Below are 24,652 nucleotides of genomic sequence, written 5' to 3' on the forward strand. Positions count from 1 at the left end.
GGGGTTTGTTTTTCTTTTTGTTATGGCACTGATTTTACTGTTTACATCAAACATTGTTGGCAAAAATGTATTCAAATAATCCCATCCCATCTCCCTCCTCCCCTGCATCTCCCTATGCCTTTGGAAGTTCCCTTACACACTGACTCTGGGCTTAGTTATGTGACTTGCTTTGGCCAACAGGATATTACCAAATGTGAACAGAACAGAGACCTGGAAAGCACTTGAGCACCTGGGCTTGTACCTGGTATCCCTGAGCTGTACCTCCTGCTTTGTTTTGAAGAAACCACCACATGAACAAACCAAGCTAGCTTGTCAGAAGATGTGAGAGGCTACCTGGAAGGCTTTGCCGACAGCCTGCCAGCCTGACTGTGATTGTGACAATCACAATCCCAAAAGATCAAAATCCCAAAAATACAATTCTGGAAAAAATAATAACAAATTATTTAAAACATATTTATTTACATTTTTTAAAGGGGGGTTATGGAGAAACATTAAAAAAAACATAACAGAACACTTCATAGGCCACTTTACACAATAAAAGACTTTTTTTTTTTGTAAGCATAAACACTCAGGTATACTAACGAAATTGCATGGGTATAGCAATTATAGCAGATGAACCATATTCATAAAGAAATAGGTCAAAAAGCAAAATGTATAAACACATATCCCTACGGTTGGTAACTGTGTGCACCCAGCTTTATAAATGCGGTCATCTGAAATACCATGACACATAATCTTTCAGTGAGACTGACCACAATGGGTCACCAGCACATATACAAAGAGGCGAGATCTTGAGAATTTTATCTTTCACAAATGCAGATTTACAAAAAGGACATCTCTTCATTTGTTGAGGAATTTCCAATGTTTTTAATATTTTAATGTTTTAAATTTTTAATGTTTTTTCCAATGTTTTAAGATTTCAACATTTGTAATTTTAATCTTTCAAGACTATGATTTTTGTGATTTTCAACTTTCAGGATTTTGATCTTTCAGGACTTCAACACTTGCAATTATGGCATTTAGTATTGTGCTTTTTTGGATTATGATCGGCACTGATCTCCAAAATTTTGGGAAGTGGTTAAGATTACTGATATCATGGGGCCAGGGCAGAGTTTTTAACCCCAGGTCCTATGGTCAATATATACATTTTTCCCTAGAGAGAATCCACAGCTTTCATCAGCTTCCAGATGAGGCTCATGATCTCACAAACTCTGAGAACCAAGTGGGTATTAGCAGTATTAGCAACCAAGGTGATGCCTCAAAGTTATCCAACCAGTCTAGAATACCTAACTGAATGAAAGGCAGAAGTTTTGACAAGTGCTCAAGGAAGGTACAAGAGGAGATGGGGACAACAGCCTATTAATAGATTAAATCTGCATTTAAGTCATAAAATTTAATATACACCACTGCTTTCCTTTTTTTTTTTTTTTCCCTTTTATTGCTATTAATTCTGCTAAGGGCCACCCTAAGTCTCTCATCTCTACTTGCTATGGACTTAATGTCTGTGTCTCCCCAAAATTCATATGTTGAAGCCCTAGTCTCCAATGTAATGGTATTTGCAGGTGGGGCTTTTGGGAGGTGATCAGGCCGTAAGGGTGAAGTCCTCATGATTGGGATTAGTGCCCTCATAAAAAGGGAGAGGAGAGAGATAATCTCTCTCGCTCTGCCATGTGGGCAGACAGCACAAGAAGGTGTGCCCTGCAAACCAGAAGAAGACCCTTACCAGGAACCAAATTAGCTGGCATCTTGATCTTAGACTTCCCAGCCCTTAAAACTACAAGAAATACATTTCTGTTGTTTAAGTCACCCAGACTAAGGTATTTTTGTTATAGCAGCCCGAGCTGATGAGACATTTCTGAAGCCTTTTTAGACTATCTCAAGCGAAGATGATCTTCACCCAGATCACGTTCCTTCTGCAGTTTCACGTGGTGTCCCAATTTAACTGTCCCTTAACCATTCTTCAGCCTTCACTAGGTTATAAGCGCTGTTAGAAACAGACTGTGACATAACCTTTTGTACCTTCCACAAAGCCTAGAAACATGTTAGATAACAAGAGTTTAATAAATATTTAATAGATTGCTAACCACTTCCACAGAACCTAAGGAATGGTTAAAAGCATGGAGTCTGACAGACATAGAGTATTCCTCTGGGAATGACAAGCTACCCTCTCTAAGCGTCAGTTTCCTCATCTGTAACATGGGGGAAAAAGTAACTCTACATCACAGAAATATCTTATTTAGGATTAAATACCTTATTTAGGGGTGACAGAGTTTGGATGTGTTGTCCCCTCCAAAACTCATTTGGAAACCTGATCCTCAATGTGGCAGTGTTGGGAGCTGTTTCAGTCATGGGAACAGATCCCTCATGAATGGATTAATGCTCTCCCTGGGGGAGGGGGTCCTAAGTGAGTTCTTGCTCTATTAGTTCCCAGGTGAGCTGGTTGATTAAAGACCCTGGCACCTTCCCTCTTTCTCTCTTCCTTCCTCTCACCATGTGATCTGCTTGTACCCACAGGCTGCTGCCACTTTCCACCATGAGTAGAAGCAGCCTGAGGCCTGCACCAGATGCAGCTGTCCCACAATCATGAGCCAAATAAACCTCTGTTCTTTATAAACTACCCAGTCTCAGGTATTCTCTTACAGCAACACAAAACAGACTAATACAAGGAGAGATAAGCACTCATAAATGAAAACTATTAGTATCATCACCATCATCACTATTATGAACATAATTTCAACTTTATGAAAACTGATCAATTTAAGGCAATGACATGCAAAGTTATAAAAATCTTATTAAAACAGAAAATCCGATGTTATTCAAAGTGGTGTTTGCCACACTGTATTTAGTCATCTTAAGGTTATAATGTGACAGTGAAAAATCTGGCAGTCTGAAGAAACAAAAAGTTGTGATAAACTGGGGTTCAAAGAACTGTTATGAAGGATACAAACACAGACCAGAAATTTTTTTATTAAAGTAGGTGAACAGCTAATTTTTTTTTAAAAAAAAAGCGTACTGGGTGAGCAAAAGTTCTAGAATATCAATTAAAAGCACAAATGAAAAGAACAAACTTGATCTCTTGGTCACTGTCCTAGGAACACAGCAAATTGAGAAATAACATCCTCCAAGATGTTGTAAACATGGGCAACTCACTTTTGTGCATTGTTTTACAGCAAATTATAGCTAGTAAAGTCTTTGGGACAGCAATTGCTTTCATTCCGGTCAACCGAAATGACCAAACAATAAACCTTGAACACTAACCATTGATCTTGCTAATTGCATCTGCCACTATATTTGCTTCTTTTGTTTCCAGTCAGCCTCTTTTGCAGCACTATTCCAATTGTTAAATGGTCAGAACACACAGAGTGACAGATTTAGTGTTTCACTAGCAATTTATATAACTGACTGCAACACTGTTGTTGTAGTGAATCATGATTTATTTGTCTCACACTGTAGCACATAACCTTTTAAATGCAAGGGGGAAAAGCCAACATCTCTTTAAAGTGTAATATATGACCATCTACCACCATACCCTATGAACTGGATTTGGAAGAGAACAGATCAAGTGAGTGATGGATTTCTTTTCTCTTTCTGTAGCTGTAACTTCATGCATAGCCCATTCATGTGTCCTGGGCTCAGTTACTGTTCTTTATTTGCATGTGATTCAGAGGAAAAGCTGAGAGACATACATAAACGATATCCACACCAGACAGCTAACGGAACCTAGAATAAAGGGTAAAAACATGGAATATTTGGGGTGGGAATTCTATACTGAAGGATCCATGGAGATTTGGAGGCATTTTAAAATTCTTCAAATTAGATATAAAACTTAATATGTGAAAATATACATTTTGGGGGGAGTAGCTCTATAGGTTTCACTAGTTTCTCAAAGAGGTCAGTGATTCTTGAAAAGATTTTAAAAATGGCTTAAGGGAACTTGACCTGTTGTTGCAATAATAAGGACTGAAGACATAAATAAGCATGTGAACAATGAAACAATATCAAAGGACATCACATTTTACACCAAGGTTTACAAATAAAGAGTAAGGAATGTGAGAAATGGCTCATGTTATGGGCTGAATCATGTCCTCCTCACCCCCCAAATTCATATTGAAGTCCTAGTCCCCAATATCTCAGAATGTGACTTATTTGAAGATGGGGACTTTACAGAAATTATTTAGTTAAAATGAGATCATATGGCTAATCCAATATGGCTGATGTCCTTATAAGAAGAGGAAATTTGGGTATAGACACATACAGAGGGAAGACAAGTATTAAGACACAGGGTGAAGACAACCATCTATCTATAAGCCAAGGAGAAAGGTTGGAATAGAGCCTTCCCTTACAGCCCGCAGAAGGAACCAATCCTGCTGATATCTTGACACTGGACTTCTAACCTCCACAACTGCAAAAAAATTAATTTCTATTGTTTAAGCCATCTAGTCTGCTTGTTGGAGCAGCCCTAGCCAACTAATACAGTTAATCTTAGCTGTAACAGTGGATTAAGGGATAATTTAAAAAACAATAAAGACCAAGGGATTCTTCTGGGGGTTAAAACCATGGTAATACCAAGAATGAAGCTGGAAACAGTCTTGAAGAATACATGTTAGGTAATTTGGTAGATGACATGCATCATGATACATCTGAGTCTGCTACAAAACCCAGCCACTGAGTGCAGGGTTGAGGGGATAAACTAAGTAAAATGACTTCTTGGGGCCACATAAATGGGTAAGAAAGAGGCAGAAAATAATTTTATTACACCTGCCCAAACTGGCAATTATCAAAAATTAATCTGGACTTCTGCTCACAGGCATGATGAAGTAACTGGACAAAACATCTAATATAATTGCTTCTAGATATTGTGCAACAGGCAGCACAGGACTATGACTCTTGAGTGAAGGAAAATAAATGAGGGGACCCCACATTCACCCTGGTTTTCTCCCAGAAGCAATTTATAGACAGTTGTACAGAAAGTGGGGGAATCAAATAATAGGGAGCTGTTGCTGAGCTAAAAAGACAGAAATCAGGGTTTGAGGTTCCCAAGCAAGCTGGAATTTGTGAAACAAAGTAGCAGAAAAAAATGGAGCTATGTAGAAAAAGATACCCCAAAACTACATAGTGGTTCCCATGAGTCTTTGTATAAATAACAACTGTAATGTCCAGGGAAAGCCTCCTTAAGGCCGGGAAAGAAAAACAAAACAAAAACTACCAGAGAAAGACAAACTGCAGGTGAGATGTAAGCTGAACAGTTACTGGAGTTTACACAGGACTAGAAAACATTCACATTCTGATCAGCCAGAGAGTAGAGACCTTACTGGATGCCCCATCATTAAGTAGAGATCACAGAAATCTTAAGAACAGAGTTGATCTAGCTGAGGAGTAAAGACTAGTTTGGTTCAACCCTAACGAACATTAAAGACAAGGCTTGGAAGAATCAAGCTGGTCACCGATCAATTAAATGCTTGCCAGAATAAAACTCAACAGCCTACAAAGGAAGACAAAAAAATTCATACACTCAAAAATATACTATTCATAATGTCTTCCATACTGCAAAAAAATTACTAGATGTGCAGAGAAACAGGAAAAGATGATCTGGAAACAAAAGAAAAACCAGTTAATAAAGGCAGAATCAGAAATTCCATTAGCAAACCAAAAAATGTTAAAACAGCTGTTTAACCATAATTTACTGCATTACCAAATGGCTGGAAAAGAGATCAAATGTCCTCATCACAAAGAAATGATGAGGTTTGGTAATGATGAATATGCTAATTACCCTGATTTGATCATTACACACTGTATACGTGTACTGAAACTTCTGTACCCCCCAAATATGTATAATCAATGTGTTTCAATAAAAAACAAAACAAAAACCAAAAACAGCACAGCTATTAAAATACATGCAAGGATTTAAAGGAAAACATGATCATAAGAAAATAAGAGAAATGAAATTTTAAAGAGGTTGAAGAAAAATAGACATGTTATATACAAAGAACAATGGCAAGAATGACAGTAAAACAATGAATACCAGAGAGACAACAGAAGATCTCTGAAGTGCTGGAAGAAAATTAAAGAAAGAAAGAAATAAACAAACAAATAAATAGAACCACCCAAAATGTAAACCTAAAATTTTATATGCAGGAAAAAAAAAAAAAAAAATCCTTCAAAAAAGGCAAAATAAAGATATTTCAGATAAAGAAAAGTTGAATTTGTGGCCAAAAAGAACTGTACTACTACAAAAAAAAAAAAAAAATTCTTCAGGATGAAGGTAAATAATACTAGATGGAAGCTCGTATCTGCCTCAAGCAAAGAAGACCACCAGAAATGGTAAGTACATCAGTAAAAATAAGAGACTTTCTCCTTTCTTAAGTTATTTAAAAGATAACCGACTTAAGAAAAAACTAATAACAATATTACTGGAGGCTCTATCAATCAATTTTATCCGACATTTATAGAACACCAGAACACAGTCATTACAAATGCACATGTAAAATTCACCAGCATAGAAAACATGCTGGGCCATAAAACAAGCAATACGTTTTGAAGGCTTAGAATCATATAGATTAGAAATTATGATCACAATGTAATTTAAATTAGAAATCAGTCATACAAAGATACAGAAATCCTCAAATACTTGAAAACAAAATGTTTCTAAATTTCTAAATAACCAACATTTCAAAAGAAGGAATTACAAGAGAAACTGGAAAATATTTTAAACTAAATGATAATGAAAACACAGAATGCGTGGGAGGCAGCTAAAACAATATTTATAGAAAAATGTATACCTTTATTTATATCAGAAAAGAAGAAAGATTGAAAATCAACAATCTAAGCTTCCATCTAAAGAGGCTAGGAAAATCAGAGCAAACTGCACTCAAAGTGAGCAGAGCAAAAGGAAATCAATGAAATGCAAAACAAAGAATGAAGGAGCTCAATGAAACCTCAACACTAGTTCTTTCCAAAGAGTAATAAAATTGATCAACCCTAACTAGACCAATCAAAGGGAGGGAAAAGGAAGAGAAACAGAAATTACCAGTATCACAAATAATAATGGGGACATCACAGATGCTATACATCAACTTAGAAGAAATACACAAAATTTCTGACATATGCTAATACAAACTGACCCCAGAGGAAACAGAAAATCTGAAGGCCTTATATCTATGAAAAAAAAAACCTATAAGTTAAAACTTTCCCACAAAGATAACTGATGGAGTTTGGATGTGCTGTCCCCTCCAAAACTCATGTGGAAATTTGATTTCCAATGTGGCATTCTTGGAAACTTATTGAGTCATGGGGGCGGATCCCTCATGAATGGATTAATGCTCTCCCTGGAGGAGGGGGATTAATGAGTGAGTTCTCGCTCTATTAGTTCCCGCAAGAGCTCGTTGCTTAAAAAGACCCTGGCACCTTCTCTTTCTCTCTCTTGCTTCCTCTCTCTTGCTTCCTCTCACCATGTGATCTGCTTGTACCCGCCTGCTCCCTGCCACTTTCCGCCATGAGCAGAAGCAGCCTGAGGCCCGTGCCAGATGCGGCTGTCCCAGAATCGTAAGCTAAAGAAACTCCTCTTTTCCTTATAAATTACACATTCTCGGGTGTTTCTGTTATAGCAACACAAAACGGACTAAAACAATAACTTAAGACCAAGATAGCTTCACTGATGAATTCTTTCAAAGATTTAAGAAAGAAAAAGCATCAAATTTTACACATTTTATGAGACCAGAATATTCCTGACACACAAAAAACATACAAAGATACTATAAGATGGGAAGAAAACTATACACTAATATCCCTCATGAACAAAGTGAAAAAAAATTAAATAAAATATTAACAAATCAAATCTAGAAATACACAAAAAGGAAAATACAGAAAACAAAAACCATGATTATCTCAATATATATAGAAAAAGCATATGACAAAATTCAATACCTTTTCATGATAAATTACTCTACAAACAAGAAATAGAAGTGTACTTTCTAAACCTGACAAAGGTTGTTACCAGGCACAGGTCCAGCTGCCTGCACCCTTTCAAAAGTGAACCACTCAAAAGTCAAATATTGGTGAAGTCAGCCTTTATTCTGGAATACCAGTGACCTGAGAAGTGATGTTAGGCTAACCCATCTCTCCCGTAAACCTGAAGAATGTCCAGACTACAGCCATCTCCAAGACTCAGATTTACTGATGGGTTTTTTAAGAGGCAGCTGAGGAAATGGAACGTGGGAAATGAAAAGCAGGAGGGAGGGGGACGTGAGCTGACGAGGCTCCATGTAAGAAGTCAAGTGCAAGGTCTAAGGCTCTGCCTGGTTTCTGCTCCTGTCCTTGGTGTTATCTTAGGGTCCTGGGGATGGGTGGAATCAGCAAATCACTACTGATGTCTTCCTTGGTTTCCAAGGTCTGGATAGTATGTGCAAGTTTGCAGCTTCAGGCTGGCTGAAAAACTACATTTATGTAAATAATGTCATCGAGTTCCATAATCAAGGTTCAAAATATCAAATAACCAGGGAACTCAGAGAAATGCATGCCAAGAAAAAAAACTGTATCCTTTTAAAATCTTTTAGACTCCATGTGGTTTTAGGCCCCAGCATGGCTTCAGTCCTGCTCACTCCAACAAGGTCATCTACAAAAAACCTACATATAACATAGTATTTAACGGGGAAAGACTGGATGCTTTCCTGACCTTAAGATCGGGAATAAGATAAGAATGTCTGCTTTTGGCACTTATATTCCACATTGTCTAGGGGTTGTAGCCAGAATAATTAGGCAAGAAAACAAAAGGCATCCATACCGAAAAGGAAAAAGTAAAGCAATCTTTAATTGTAGATGGCATGATCTTGTACAGAGAAAATACTAAAGAAATTCACTAAAAAAACACTAATAACCAAGTTCAATAAGGTTGCAGAATAAAAGATCAATACAAAAATCAATTGTATTTCTACACACTATCAATGAACAACTCCGAAGTGAAATAAGAACATAATTTATGTACAACAGCATTAAAAATAATAAAATGCTCAGAAATAAACTTAACAAAAGAAGTACAAAACATAAACTCTGAAATCAACAAAGCACTGTTTAAAGAAATTAAATATCCAAAGAAAGGGAAAGACATCCCTTATCTGTGAATCTGAAGACTTAATACTGTTAAGACAGCGATATCAAAATAATCTACAGTTTCAATGCAATCTCTATCAGAATACCAATTGGATTCTTTGTAGAAAATGACAAGCTGATCCTAAAATTCATATGGAAATACAAGGGCCCTGAAAGAGCAAACATAATCTTGAAAAAAGAATAATAAAATTGGAACTCACACCTTCCAATTTAAAAACTTACTACAAAGCAGCAATACTAAAGATAGTGTGGTACTGGCCTAAGGCTAGACATACAAATCAATGGAACAGAACTGAGAGTCCAGAAATAAAACCATATATCTGTGGTCAACTGATGGTTGACAAGGGTGCCATGATCATTTCATGGGAAAAGAACAGTCTTTTCTACAATTGGTGCTGGGACATCAAGATAGCCACATTCAAGAGCATGAAACTGAATCTTTATCTCACACCATATATAAAAATTAACTCAAAATGGATTGCAGACATAAATATAAGAACCAAAACCATGAAATTCTCAGGGCTGGAAGAGATGGAGAAATTGGGGTGTGAAAGCTAAAAAGTATGGGGTTTCTTTCTGAGGTAATTAAGATGTTCTAAAATTGTGGTGATGGTTGGAGATCTCCGTGAACATACTAAAAAACATTGAATTGTACACTTCAAATGTGTGAGTTATATGATATCTAAATTATATTTCAATAAAGCTTTTACCATCAAAAAAATAATATGGCATGATCAAGTGGGCTTTTCTATAAACATACAAGAGTGGCTAAACATGTGAGGGTTAACATGTAAAAAATAAATCTACGTAATCCAGCACATTAGCATATAAAGGAGAGTTATTAGTGACCTATTGCTGTGCAACACAGTACTCCAAATTGTAACTTAACATAATTAACACTTATTATCTCATAGTTTCCAAGGGTATGAATCTGAGAGTGGCTTTTCCGGGTGGTTCTGGATCAGGGTCTTTCAGGTTGTAGTCAAGCTGTTAATTTGAGGCTGTAGAATTCTAACAGATTGACTGGGGCTGGATGATACACTTCCAAATTCATTTGTGTGGTTGTTGGCAGAAGGCTTCAGTTCATCACAATGTGGGCCTCTCCATAGGGCTATTCATAATATGGCAGCTGGCTTTTCCCCAGAGACAGGGATCCAAGATAGAGTGAAAAAAAGAACCTGAGAGCAAGCCCAAGATGGAAGCTACAGTGTCTTTTATAATCTAATCTCAGAAGTGACATATCATTCCTGCTGTAGTCTATTGGTCTCAGGAACCAAGGAGAGAAGAATACACAGGGTGTGAATACCAAGATGCATAGATCACTGGGAAAAATCGTATGATTGCCTCCATTGATGCAGAAAAAGCATTTGACAACTTTTACAACCTATTTATAAAAACTCTCAGAAAACTAGGAATACAGAGAAACTTCCTCAACCCAATAAGTTTTCTAAAAACTTACAGCTAGTACCACATTTAAAAATGGAGGAGGAAATGTGGTGGACAAATGGGTACAAAACTGTGCTGTCTATCCCAAGTGAGTCATTGCACTGTATATACATGTATTGAAACAACATACTGTACACCACAACATAAGTAAATGTTAAAATATTTTAAAGAAAATAATTAAAAATGAATGACTACATACTTTCTCCCTAAATTAAGATAAAGCAAGGATATCCCTTCTCATCACTCCTATTCTGCATTTTAGTGGCGGTCCTAACCAGTGCAATAAGACAAAAATAAATAAATAAATAAATAAAAAGCATAAAAATTGGAAAAAGAAATACAATTGTCTTTATTTGAAGAAAACATAATTGTATACATAGAAAGCCTCAGGGAATATACCCCCTTCCTCCAAATCTGATAAGAAACAAAAACACAACTACTGGACCTTATAAGTGAGTTAAGAAAAGTCACAGGAATCAAAGTCAATTTGAAAAAAACTGTTATATTTCTATATACTAACAACCACTGAAAATGAAATTTTAAAAATGCCACTTATAATGCCATCAAAAACATAAAATACTTAAGAATAAAATTAACAAAAAATATGCAACTGAGAACTATAACACTGTTGACAGAAATCTTAAAAACCCAAATAAATGGACAGATATACCATGTTTACAGATTGAAAGACTCAATACTGTAATGTTAAGATGCTAATTCTCTCCAAATTGATCTCTCAATTCAGGCAAATCGCAACCAAAATCCCAGCAGGCTGATTCTACAATTTATATGTGTATGCAAAAGATTTAGAATAGCCAAAATAATCTTGAAAAAGTTAGAGGACTTACACCATGTGATTTCAAGACTTAGTATGAAGCTACAGTAATCAAGACAATGTGGTATTGCTATAAGGGTAGAACAATGAAATAGAACACATATACTGCAAATATATTTAAACTTACATAGTAAAGTGATTTTTGACTAATGCACCAAAGCAATTCAATAGGAAAAGGAAATTCTTTTCTAGAAATGGGGCTGGAGCAATTATTTTTATGGAAAAAAAAATATTACACACAAAAATTAATTTGAGCTGATCACAGATCTCAATTGCCATGAAAGCAGAGATTTTTCTTTTTTTTCCCACTGATATCTGCCCAGAGACTTAGAACAGTGCATAAAAAACAAAAACAACATGCCATGGTAAAAAACAGGATGGGAACTGTGGGGATAGAGAACGTTCATGGAAGAACTTATTTGAGAAAAAAAACAAGATGGTACCTGAAGGCACAAGCTTTACAAATATTTGGGAGATGGAAATTCCAAGCTGAGAGCAAGATCATAAAGAACTAAGGGGAGGCCACTGACAGCAGCCCAGGAGTGAGGAAGTGGGGAAGGTAGCATGAAAAACATGGGGCAGATCATACTGCTTCTTATAGCTTCCTAGAGTACATTAAAGAATTCGAATCAACAAAGTGATATAATCTAACCTGTGATTTTATCACATGACCTTGACTTCTGTTTGAAGAGCAAACAGTAGAGTGGAGAGCGGAAGGCAAGGAAAACAGTCAGGAGGCTATTCTAGCAACCTGGGGGACAGAGGAGGGTGGCTTATGCCACCAGAACAGGGGAGCTCACATTCTAGTAGATTTGGGTGTTAGTTGCAATGTCCATTTTGTAACTTTTAAATGTTTGTTTCTTCCAAAGATTTTCTTCATGAGGGCAAGGATCATGTATGTTTCATTTAACACTGTTCCCCAAACCCAACTGATTACAGAAATATACTGTGCACAGGGCCAGAGGTCAGAATGTGATATGATAAGGTAGATTAGATAAGGGCTGTCCAAGGAGAAGAGCCGTTCTTTCTAAAACAGCAAATACAAAGGGTAACAGAGATAGAAGTGAGGCATATTGAAATCAATGAATGGATATTGAGAATGAGCATGGGCTTGGTTTACTAATAATAGAATGCACACTACTGCCTAAAACTTTAATGGAAGTACAAATGGCACAATCAGATGCTTTCGTGCAGTAGGTAGTCAATTTATGGAATAAACACTCAGTTGAAAATGTGAATGATTCTGGAAAGGTGTAAATAAACATAAGTAAGAGAGGCTGACCCGTGATGAGTTATGATAAGGCATAGTTTTGGGTCCATCCTTAGATTTCTGGTGTTAACAACAACAACCATCATCCCCATTGCACCTCTTTCCTATGTAATCCTTGCACCCCAAAAGAAACTCTCACAGTCACACATGCAATACCATTTGCATCTAACTCTGTATGACATTGCTTATTTTTTAAAATATAAAAATACTATAACATATAGGAGATGTTTTAAAGGGAGAGGCTATGTAAATGTAAGATATTATATATGTATTCAGATGGTAAGAACTGTATTTACAGACATATCTCTGGAATTTAAAAAAAATTAAATCTGGAATCTCAGTACTGCTGGCATTTCTCCCAGGGCAAAAAAACATTTAGTGTCCTATTAAATCAGGGGACGTCCACTGCAAACAGTGGCGTGCCTTCTCAGCGGGTGTTAACACAGATTGATGCACGTGTTCAATCACGCTGAACCTGACATTGGGCTTCCAGAAATTTATATTACAGAATGGAAACGTTTTATGTGTTGTAACTTCCCACCCCCTTTAAGGCAATAACTCACCAGGTAGAAACATAATTCACTTAACATTTTAAAAATCCACACTTAAAGCATTTTCTGGGGCTAATGATTCACTGAAATAGAATATATAAAATAGAACTTGTTAAAAAATATCATGTAGGAGACTTGATGGGAGTCATTTCTGATTATCAGCTAAGACCATGGGAATCAAAGGATATGATATATGATTTTTTTGTGAAGTATGGCAAAAGAAATATTAAAACTGAAATAAAATGTAAGAGCAGGCAATATAATCCAAACCAAAATTCAAAGTTGGATACAAATTTTCTGCTCCCCATATTTTCTCTCTTTTTCAAATAAATTTAAGGAATATATCTGAAATTACTGCAATCTGTCAACTAATGATAAATTATGCCTTTTTATTGGCTCATTATTGATACATTTATGGATATACTATTGGGAAGAATACTTACTTATGAAGCCAAAAGATCTTAAATAAAAATTGGATTCTGTCAATAATAAGCCATGTCAATAATGTAGCTTTGGGCAAATCACAATCTCCCTTGGTTTGACCATCTTTATTTTTTATTTATTAATTTTTTAAATTTTTTATTTTTTATTAAAGTATTTATTGTTACAAATCATACTTATTCTTTATGCCCCATATCCAATCTATTCTCTTCCCCCCCTTTCCTTGGTTCAATCATCTTTAAAAAGAGACCAGAGAGCTCTCCTTGCCAGCTTTATAGAACTGAGATTAAGTGTATGAAACTATTTTGTAAATTATGATACTCTGCATAAAAACAAAGGTATTTATATAATTCTATCTAGCTTAAAAGTAACCTTGAAAATGTTAGCAATCAATTGACAAATTCAATTTTGCACATGTACAAAGTGGCACAGTTTACAATTCCATAAAGAAAGTCCTTGCTACTTATCGCTCTATCTGTGAAGCTAGCATATCATGCCATTTGGCAACATTTCACAGATTGACAATTATGTCTTTTAGGGTATGTATCTTCATTAATATCTAATCCAGAGAGCTTTTATTTTTCATAAAATGCTATTTATTTACAAAGATTATTTATATTTTACTTTGACCTAAAAAGAGTACAAAATTAAAGCAGACAGTGATACTACCTGGGGTACTTATCACACACTGTGGCATGAATTCTATATTACAAATCTAGTCTATCTTCCTGTGTGTCCTCAGAGGTTACTAAAGCTCTCAGAGCTGCACGTTCCTCACCCAATAAACGGGGAGAGAGCCCCCAACTTCCCACGGCTGTTGTGAGATTTAAATGAGAAGATACCATAAAATGCTTAACAGAACAGTTTATGTGCTCAGTAAATATCAGCCTTCTCCTCCTACATCCTTTTGGCTTCTAAAACTAAAATAATAGAACAAAATCATAAAAGACGTAAACACACAAATAGGTGCTCAGGCACCTCCTAGTTCCTACTGCAGGACCCTCCTGCCTCTTTTCTCCTCTTCCTCCTGGCTCATCTCAGAACACCTGCACCCTCTTCTCCCTGCCTTTCAAAAGCCCTTTTGCCAGGCTCCTCAATCCCATCTGCACCTTTATAATGACTTTCCCTGAAGATTTCCTGCAGGACTGTCTCAGAGTCAGTCACTACATTTTCTAAGTGGTAGAGATGGAGAGGAAGGAGTATTAATAAAACTGATAAGGAGGGTAACAGCAAAAGCTGTTGGTATGGAGCCGCCATGGGCTGAATGCTTCCTATGTGCCGGGCACTGCACTTCCGTGCATGGTTGGCATTGCCCATGAGACAAGACGGAATCCAGAGAGTAAAATCAGGGTTTGCAAACTCAAATGCACAGCATACAGTGGCCAGTGAAAGGAAGGTAGTGGGCACAGCAGGAAAAAATAATGCAAGAGAGGGGACCAGACTAACCGCACTTCCATAAAAGTCCAAAATGGACATTCTTGACATTTTCTACAAGTCACTTTGAAACCAGACTATGTTTATAATCTTCAACTTCTGTTGCGAGAGACGTGGAAGAGGGAGGAGGGAGTGAGGTTTTGGTAATGGGCCACAATAATCAACCACATTGTATATTGACAAAATAAAATAAAATTTTTAAAAAAACACAGTAATCTTCAACTTGTGCACCATTGCCCCTGACAAGAGTAGCAAGCCACAAACTATTATAAATCTTCCAAAATCCAGTGACTAACAGGATAATTACATCATGTTATATTTTTGTATATTAAAAATCACTTTATAAATTAAAACAAAATATACAAAACATTGTATGACCCTGTTACATAATTTCCTCATTTTCATTTGACCAGAATCCTTCAACAATCAAAGTAGCTCAGCTAGGGACCTGGTGAACTAGAAGTTGTACTCGAGATGGAAAAGAGCCAGCTGCTACTCAACTGTGGCCAGTGGTTAACACATGGATAAGCCTCTTGCTCAAGAGTCAGGATTGTGCATGGGTCAAGCCAGCTCCACCAACTGTGTTCTCAACTACACTGCCCCACTTCTTGACTTCATTCCCAAGTCCAAGATGGGTGCTTCAATATAACCAAGAAGAGAAGTCGAGAAGATGGCAAATTCAGTAGTGCTAACTTTTGATCTAACTAGAAACACCATGACCCACCTCTGCCTTTCACAAATAACAGGATTTACGCAGACAAAACCAATTCAGATAATATAAAGCTGCCTTGGATTAGGACAGGTAATTAACCAGAATGGAGAACCTAGACTAAAAAAAATGAACCTGCTTATTATGTCCTTGGAGTCAGATCATTCTAGGTATGGTAAATGTTGACATTACATCTTTCCTCAAGTTAAGAGATCAAGATTTCACATGATAGCTAAACTAGTGTGCACAACTCCAGGACAGATATCACACTCTGGATCTGTAATGGTTTTAATTCATAACAATATAAGAAAGATTTAGGAAGATGGATCTATATACTGGTGTGTTTTAAACATGAAATAAACTGCTAATATGTAGACAAGTGACAAAAGGATTACAGTGTATGCACACAACAATGATATTAAAAAATGAAAGCAATCAGTTCAGAATAATGGTTATCATGAGTTCTGGGAGAAGAAAAAACTATCAATGACATGGGCATGATCACAAAAGCTAATGTAAGTTAGCAAGACATTAAGCAATTGGAAGACAAAGTTGCCTACGCAGAGCGGTAGTTTAAGATCTTAACATTGGGTTGGAGAGGTGAGTCTGATTAGTTATGAAAAATGCAACAATGTATTCACTACTTAGGGACAAATAAATAGTCACACAAAGGAGGGCAAAAGAAGTGAACGAATGAAGCAATCAATGGTCTAACCAAAACGCTAACCACGGAGCTTTCCAGGTAGAAAGGAGAACCAGGTGACCTGCTCCCAGCCTCAATACAGATCTCACAAAAAGGGCACAGACTTGGAAAATCACTTGTGAAGTTAAAATTTATTATTAAACTTGTGATGATGGCATGATGACAGTGATGTCTCTTGCTGGCTCTCTCGTCCACCCTAAGTATTGGCCTTGGAGAGCCACCCATCTGGTATTCATTCTCTTCCCCCTTCTCATCCCCTCGCTTACCTGTTCTGACAGTTCCTGTGAGTCTCAGCTCTCACACAAGAGGATAATTTAAAACCTCCCTTTTATCCACAGGACACACCGTCCAGTCACAGTGTGTGAGACCGTGGCTTCTGGCTCTACTCCATCATTCTCTCTCATTGGGCACTCGGCCACTAACTGCTTCTTCCCTGTCAAGAGGGTGGGGTTGGGGTGACCTCTATGCTTAGACTGTTTCAGAAGAGCCCAGGTTTCAGAAAAACAGCCTCTGAATAGTCAAAGTTTAATAATATTAAAATCCACTGAGTGTGTGTGTGCGCATGTGTGTGCGTATTCATTTGCCCAACATGTACTGAGCAGTTGTACTCATTTCTGACCCAGGGATAAACTTTTTATGTGGATTATCCTTTTACTCTTAGCAGCAACACTGTGAGGTGGGAGTTATTGCTCCGCTTGTTTTACAACAGGCATAGAGGGGAAAATAACTTGTCCAAAGTTACAGAGCAAGGAATTTAGACAGTGGGATTGGAATCCAAGCCTAGTGACGAACAGCCAAATAACGAACGTCTACGCTCTACTGTTTCCATTTTTAAAAAGTTTTAAACTTCTGGACCAAATAATTGGGAATCAACCAGGAGAGTGACAGTAACACAAGGAAAGACAAACAGGACACTTATCGTCAGGGACTTGATTGACCAAACAAAGAATACTGGATTTCCTTCTTGCCTACCTCCGTAAAGAAAGTGTTTTTCTTTAGCTTCTCAAAGTCCATAAGAAAAGGATTAAGAGATATGACAGAAAAGATTTTAGCCTGGTATATCTCCCCTTTCTTAATTCTGTCCATTCTGGAGAAGACAACTGGGAAGAAATTCTCAATTCATGACATTACTTATGAATGGGATTAATATCTGTTTCCATGCTTCACAAGAGTGCTAGAAAGAGTACATGTGCTTCTCATAGTTACTGTAATAAAAAATGCTGCCAGCATGTAAAGTAGGACACGGAGCCAGCTAGCCCCAGCTGTATGTACCACTGCAGACACACATAGGCTGCTTAGATTAGTGCAGGTAAGGTTCTCCATCTAAAACACTTTGCTGCATATCTAGCTGATCAATGCAATTTTTTCTCCAAAGGCAATTAATTATTTCAGTGACAAATGCAGGAAAAGGGGTCCTTTGACTGTCTAGAAGCCAAGAAACCAGAAATAACTGCATCAAGAACAAGTAACGGAAACTATGAATACTTAGGAGAGAGAACCACACAAAACACACAACTCAAACTGTCAGCTCACAAGACAACTAACTGCCTCTCGTGAGTGAAAAAATGAAAACGTGGAACAGAGAACTGTTCACAATCACCAGGTACAGCCACCAGCTCTGAAGTCACCTTTACATTGTTTATTCTGGATCTGATCTGTTTTGAGGATTGGCCAAGGTATCTGCCTTTCCTTCCCTCCTACCAATGCAGACCTTTTTTCCTTTTCACTAATTAATTCTTCCAGGAAATAATACAGAAGTGAAGGAAAAGAGGTGAAACTTCCGTTTAGTCACATTGCTGCTTTTTAGGAGAGACTGGATTTTGGCTGAGAATACTGGCCAAAAAGAGGCTTCTGAATTCAGGCAGGCTCAGGAGAAGATTTCAATTATGTGTATTTCTCCATCCTTCACTGGCAGAATTGCCTGCAGGTATAGGGGGAAAAAGCAGGTAGCCTCAATCTCCCCTTAAGAGAATCCATTTTTTCCTATGAAGCAAAAGCATACCATACAGCACTAGAACTGGGGGCCATTTGTGGGGCCAGGCAGTGGGGGAGCCACAGTCCCTGACCTGACCACAGATGGGATGTTCACCTGGGAGGCCCGCCCCACCCATAAATGTCCTCGATCTTTCTGGTTTCAGTGTTTAGGAACCAAAGGGCTTCATCTTCATGGCTCAATTTTCCACCCTCTACAGTCACAGGGATCTCAGTCTAATCTGTGGCATTAAATTTATGCTGATCACGCCCAAAATCATATACGCAGCCCACAACTTTCTTCTGAACTCCAGATTCTCAATTAGTTATCAAAAAGGTATCTCAAACTTAAGATATCCAAACCTAGCTCATGATTATTTCTGCTCCTACCCCCATCCTCCTAATCCACTTTTCCCATAATCTTCCCCAGCCTTCTAGTTGTTCAGGACCAAAACCTCACGGTCAACCTTGACTGTCCCACCCCTCATTTAAACCATCCCCAATTTCTGTTAGTTCTGCCTTTGAAATGGATCCAGAATCTGACCATCCTGTGTGCCACCGCCACCACCACCTGGATGAAAACAGCATTTACTCTCACCTGGATTGTTACAATAGCCTCCTACCTTGACTCTCACTTCCAGATGTGTCTCCCACCCCCTTCACCCTATTTCTCAACACAGCCATCAAAGAGCCATTGGAAAAGTACGTCAGACTGTGCCAAGCCTTTGCTCAACACTTGTCCATGTCTCCCCTTTGTGTTAGTTTCCTTCTGCTGCCACAGCAAATTACCACAAGCAGTGGCTTAAACCAACAGAAACCTACTCTCTTGCAGTTCTGTAGTTCACAAATCTGAAACTGGGTCTTATGGAGCCTAAAATCAAGGTGCCAGCAGGGCTGCATTCCTTCTGGAGGCTTCGGGAAAATCCGTTTCCTTGCCTTTTGCAGGTTCTAGAGACTGCCTGTATTCCTCGGCTCATGGCCCCTTCCACTCATGACTCCAGCTTCTTGCTTCTGTCAGCACATCTTCTGTTACCTCTGACATCTCTTCTTCTTACAAGAATGCTGTGACTACACTGGGTAATCCAGGACAATTTCCCCATCTCAAGATTCTAAACCACATGGGTGAAGTCCCTTCTACCATGGAAGGCAGCAAATTCACAAGTTCTGGTGATTAAGACAGGGGCATCTATAGTAAACCATTATTTAGCCTACTACAATCTCACTCAGAGTAAAAGCCAAAGTTCTAACAACACCCAAAAGTTCCCATGTGAATAAGCCCCCGCTTCCTATCTGTGTTCCTCTCGTCCAACTCTATACCCCACCTTGCTCACTCTGTTGTAGCTACACTGGTCTTCTTGCTCTTCCTCAACACACAAGCCCACCTCAGGACCCTTGCATACGTTCTGCCAGGAGAGTTGGCTTCCTTTTTCAGGTCTCTGCTTAAATGGCACCACCTTATTACTGAGGCTTTCTCTGATCACCTCTCCCCAAGCTTGTCACTCCCTTCCATGCTTAATTTTTTCCCAGATCACTTAACACCATGTGACATGCTAAATCTATCTACCTACCTATCTACCTATTTACCTATCTATACATCAACAACTATCCAATGTAGTTGTCGAATAAGTACATTCAATTTCATTGAAAAAGCCCCCCAACATGTGCAACCAGCCCAGCAACAACCACCAAGCTGCAGCAAGAAGGGCCCTGGGTTCCTGAGCTGAGATGGCGGGGGCGAGGGCTTTTGCCACACCCCCCTGACATCTGCACCCAGCCCAGAAATACCAAGCCACCACTGGAAGCCCACTGTGTCCCCTGTGGGAATGAGGGGGGTGCCACAGGCCTCAGTCTGGCTCCTCCTCCTTCCTCCTTCTTCCATCCTATTTCCTTCCCCTTTCCCCTCTCCCCCTCCCTCCCAACTGCTCCACAACATCATAGAATGTAAAAAATAATGTTAATAAAATTACATTTTCTTTAAAAAAAAAAAAAAAAAGAAAAGAAAAAGAAAATGCAAGTTCCTTGGAGACAAGACCTGGCCAAAAGTAGGAACTTAACAAGTGTCTGAATAAATGAATAGATGAATGGGTGAGTGACAGACCCAACATACATCTAATTTTCTATAGGTGTATGAACTAACATGAGAGCAAAAGTTTTACTGTTTAGGAACCAGGCATAACAGTGTAAGTAACTTATCCAAGGATGCACTAAAAGGAAAGTAATACAACTACATATTAAAATTCCAACCAAGCCCCTGACTTTATTTTGCTGTGTTCCTGCATGTTCTTAGATCTGGCAAGTCAGAAGTCATCCGGATTTCCTTGTTTGGCTGAAATACAAGGGGTCTTAAAAAAGATCATGTTAGGATTCGTATTATCTTTCAATTCTATTGTTCCACAAACTTTTTGAAGTATCCTTGTACTCTTACTAACAATGGTTCAAGTTAATAAACTCTGGATTTATGCTATATGGAAATTTCATGGAAATTGAAAAGCATTTACTATGTGTATTCAGACAGGTAAGATTGTATACAGAGGGGAGTATCATCAGCCACACTTTAAAATGCACCCAGAAGCAAACCTGTAGCCAGTAGATGCTTTAGGGACAGATATAATAAACTTCAAGTCCATCATTCCCCAGCACTGTTCATCAGCCAGCCAGAAGCACCTTCCAGATAGTCACTTGGGTAGCAAGTGCACAATGAAAAGCTATTCTTATTGTGGTGCACGTTTACTGGGGGAGGAATGAACCACAGGGACATGCAACTGGCTTGGAACAGAACAGCAGAACAGCAATTCCTCTTGCAGAAGCCACCTCAGCCGCATTTGGCAAAGTGTTGCTTGAGCCCTGCTCAACCACCAGCAAAGCCTGCCAAGCGCCTGGCCACTTTGGACCACCTCTCCTCCTGCCGCCATTTTGGGAGAGTGGACAGGTGTCGTGTTTTGTTCAAACACAGGAACCACATTTCTAGGAATCCTCTTACCAGCATACAGGTGGGAAGGGGGACACCACAATGATCAGGAATGTGGACTTGGAAGACAGATGGTCATGTTTGAACTCGCCTCAGTGACTCATGAGCTGTGTCCCTATGGACATGTCACAACTCTCTAAGCCTCAGTTTCCTCAATTCTAAGTCTGCTTACAATTACTATGAAAATTACAGGTGATACTGCAGGAAAAACAGGAAAAAAGCTATCATACTGTCTTGGCACATGAGGTCTTAATACATCCTAGCTATTATTATAATAGTTATTACTATATTACTATCAATCATATTATTTGTGACTTTTTTTAAAAATAAAAAATACATTTGTCTTCCTCTTGAGTTTAGATTTGTAATAGACACTGCCAGGGGTTTATCATTTATTTCCAACTAAGCATTTGCCTGTAATTAGGGACATTAAGACTAAGCTTTTTTAGGTATGGCTAACAAAAATAAAGTCGCTTAAAGACTTTCCCCTCAATTCTACTTTTGTGTAAAAAATATATATAGTCCAGTTTTGGAGAGCTTAACAGAAATGTCAGACAAATATGATTATGTGCAGTATTTAAGTAGGCTAAGCAATATATATTCATAGGCATGCATAGGTTCAGCTAGGTATTTTTCTAATAAACTATTACCTGACAGAAATATTTGTTTGATCTAATACCCTGCATTGCTTCGTTGCTTGAAAAATGAAATAAAATAAAACAATGAAATACACATTTATTTTTCCATTTCTACTTATCACACTAACCAAGGATGCACATGAGAAGCATTAAGTGAGCATTATCAAATTGCACAGCATTCATCCCATGCGTGGAGATTCTGACTCAGCAGGTTGGGGAGGCAGCAGGTATTTCGATTCTGCAAAAGCTCCCTAAGTCCTACTAACACTAATACCTGTGGTTAACAACTACTGTACAAAATCTTTCATTTGACAGGAAGTTTTTTGCCTTAAAACCTTTCACAAAAAGCTTTTGTTGATCCTGCACCCTGCTCCTGACTACTTGAAACCCAATGAAGAGAATCTGGGGCTGAGTTACTTCTCAGCCCTTAAAATTGTAAAATAAATGCCTCTGGCCTTTTAACACTAACAAAGGGAAATGGAAAAAGTGAAGGTGAAACTTTACACTGGTTCCGTGAAATCACGTGACCGCTTTTCCTTTAGATTAGTGGTGATGGGGATGTTCTTTATCTGCATTTCCCACATATGGCTACTGAACATACGAAATGTGGCTGGTGGGATCCGTACTGGATGGTACAGCTCCGGACAGAAGGCAAACTGCCTGCTCACAACCTATCTAACACCTTGCCCTCTGAGGTCCTCATTTCATTAATTCATTCGGAAAATGTTCTTTGAGCACCTACCACATGCATGGCACATGGCAGGCACTGAGGGAATAGCAGGAAACAAATATAAGAACACCCCTTCCCTCAGGGTGCTCAGATTCTAATTTGTAATAATGGGCCATGTTAAAAGCACCAGACACGATTGAGGAACTGCTTCTTCAAAGAACTGTGGGTTAAATGTCTCTCTGTGTGTATTTTGTTTTTTTTTCTTAATTATGGAATTTTGGAGCAGAAAAGCAAATAATCACAGCTTGAGAAAACAATGCAGTTCAAAGGACTGACGAAATTCGAGGCTACAGAGAGTCTGTGCAAGAAAAGATAAGTGAACTCCTGAACTTTTTACAGAAGGGCAGCATAACCTCAGTTACAGAATCACTGGTTTGGAGGTTATTTCTGAGGGGGGCCATAAGCCCACCTAGTGCCACAGGAGTGACCAGGCAGAGAACTGAGATTCAGCTGCCAGGAGCAGGATGGAGGAATCCCCTGCAAGAATACATTGAACAATCTCCACTGGAGATGGAATCAAGTGAGAACCAAATGTGTGACTGGAAAAGGTATTTTCAAGTAGTTGTAACAAACACGTTAACTATTTGGTAAAAGTTTTTAAGGGCAAAAAGAATAAGAGTAATGCTTTGATAAAAGTTATTAAAAACCCAACCAAGACTCAGAAAGCTTACCCCACTAACAAATGAGAAGCCATAGATAAGACGACTACCACTGGCCCCATGCTCTTTCCACTACACCAGGCAGGGAGCTGAGCTGGGTCATATTTCGCCAGCAATTTCTAAGACGCTGGACACTACAGCTGCAGAACACACTATCAGGCCAACAAACTAAACAGTCAAACTCTGGTCAATGACAGATGGTCTTAAAGGATCAGAACTGGGTGCCTGCATGAAGAGTATTTGCCAAGAAGAGGAGAGAGGTTGTTCAGAATCGATACATTTGGATTATTAATATCAATTAAGCCCAGAACTGAGATCACTCATCAGCAGCCTTACCTAGTTCTGGGGGCAGAACAGTCAGGCGGTTTCCCTGAATGTGGAGTTCCTTAAGCTGCGTAAGCTCCCCGATTTCCTTAGGCAGCGAGATCAGGTCGTTATCCCTAAGGCTGAGCTAAAAATATAAAAAAACAAGCAGCTGTCAAAACAATTTCATATAAAGAGGTGATCAACAGAAACTCTCGCCTTTTCCACACCCTCTCTTCTTCTAAGACTCAATCCCTTCTATTTATTTACAAGTGTCTGCGGATAAACAAGAAACAGTATCAGGAGTAGTGGTTTATTCCTGCAAAACAAACCTTACTCCTGCTCAAATTGACTTGATTCTACTCCTACAAGGGCTGCAGAAGTGAATTGATTTTCTAGGAATTTAGATAAATTACTTACTATCTGCAACTTTGTGAGCTTCCCAATATCTGGCGGCAGGATTTCAAAATCGTTGTCACTTAGATAGAGTGCACGCAGGGTGGCTGCAAATTAAACAGCAATATATAAACAGGGTGGCATGGAATCCAACCATTTGAGGTCTGATCAATACGAGGGAGTCAGCTTTGATTAATAACCGTGGCTTGGTGAAAAGTCTGTGACATACCTAGAGCTCACAATAATAACAAGCAGGTCAAACTGAGATTTACTGGCTTATTGTGTGGCTGGTGTGTCCAGGAAACATCTATATCCAAGAGGACTGACACAATTAACAACCATCGGCACTAGCAGTTTTCAGCAGAGTTTCAACAAATTTCCAGAAAAGATATGTATTTTTCTCTATGACTTCCGATTCACATTTATTACTCCATTTTCATCTAAGGTAAAACAGAGAAAACCACTGTGCCACGTATATCAATACCTTGAGCAA

At 38.4% G+C, this 24,652-nt stretch overlaps 1 protein-coding gene across 2 annotated transcripts in view; it reads right to left on the reverse strand.

Moving 5' to 3' along the window:
- RSU1 (Ras suppressor protein 1) overlaps window positions 1-24,652 on the reverse strand; it is a 190,758-nt gene that overhangs the window by 100,871 nt on the left and 65,235 nt on the right. For both annotated transcript variants that reach the window (XM_063099451.1, XM_063099450.1), the window contains 2 exons: window positions 24,184-24,266; window positions 23,797-23,911 (listed from right to left, as the gene is read on the reverse strand). In XM_063099451.1, the coding sequence (XP_062955521.1) occupies window positions 23,797-23,911; window positions 24,184-24,266 (198 nt within the window). The remainder of the gene's footprint in view (window positions 1-23,796; window positions 23,912-24,183; window positions 24,267-24,652) is intronic.

Source organism: Cynocephalus volans, chromosome 6, assembly GCF_027409185.1.
Source record: "Cynocephalus volans isolate mCynVol1 chromosome 6, mCynVol1.pri, whole genome shotgun sequence".
In the NCBI taxonomy this organism is placed as follows: Eukaryota; Metazoa; Chordata; class Mammalia; order Dermoptera; family Cynocephalidae; genus Cynocephalus; species Cynocephalus volans.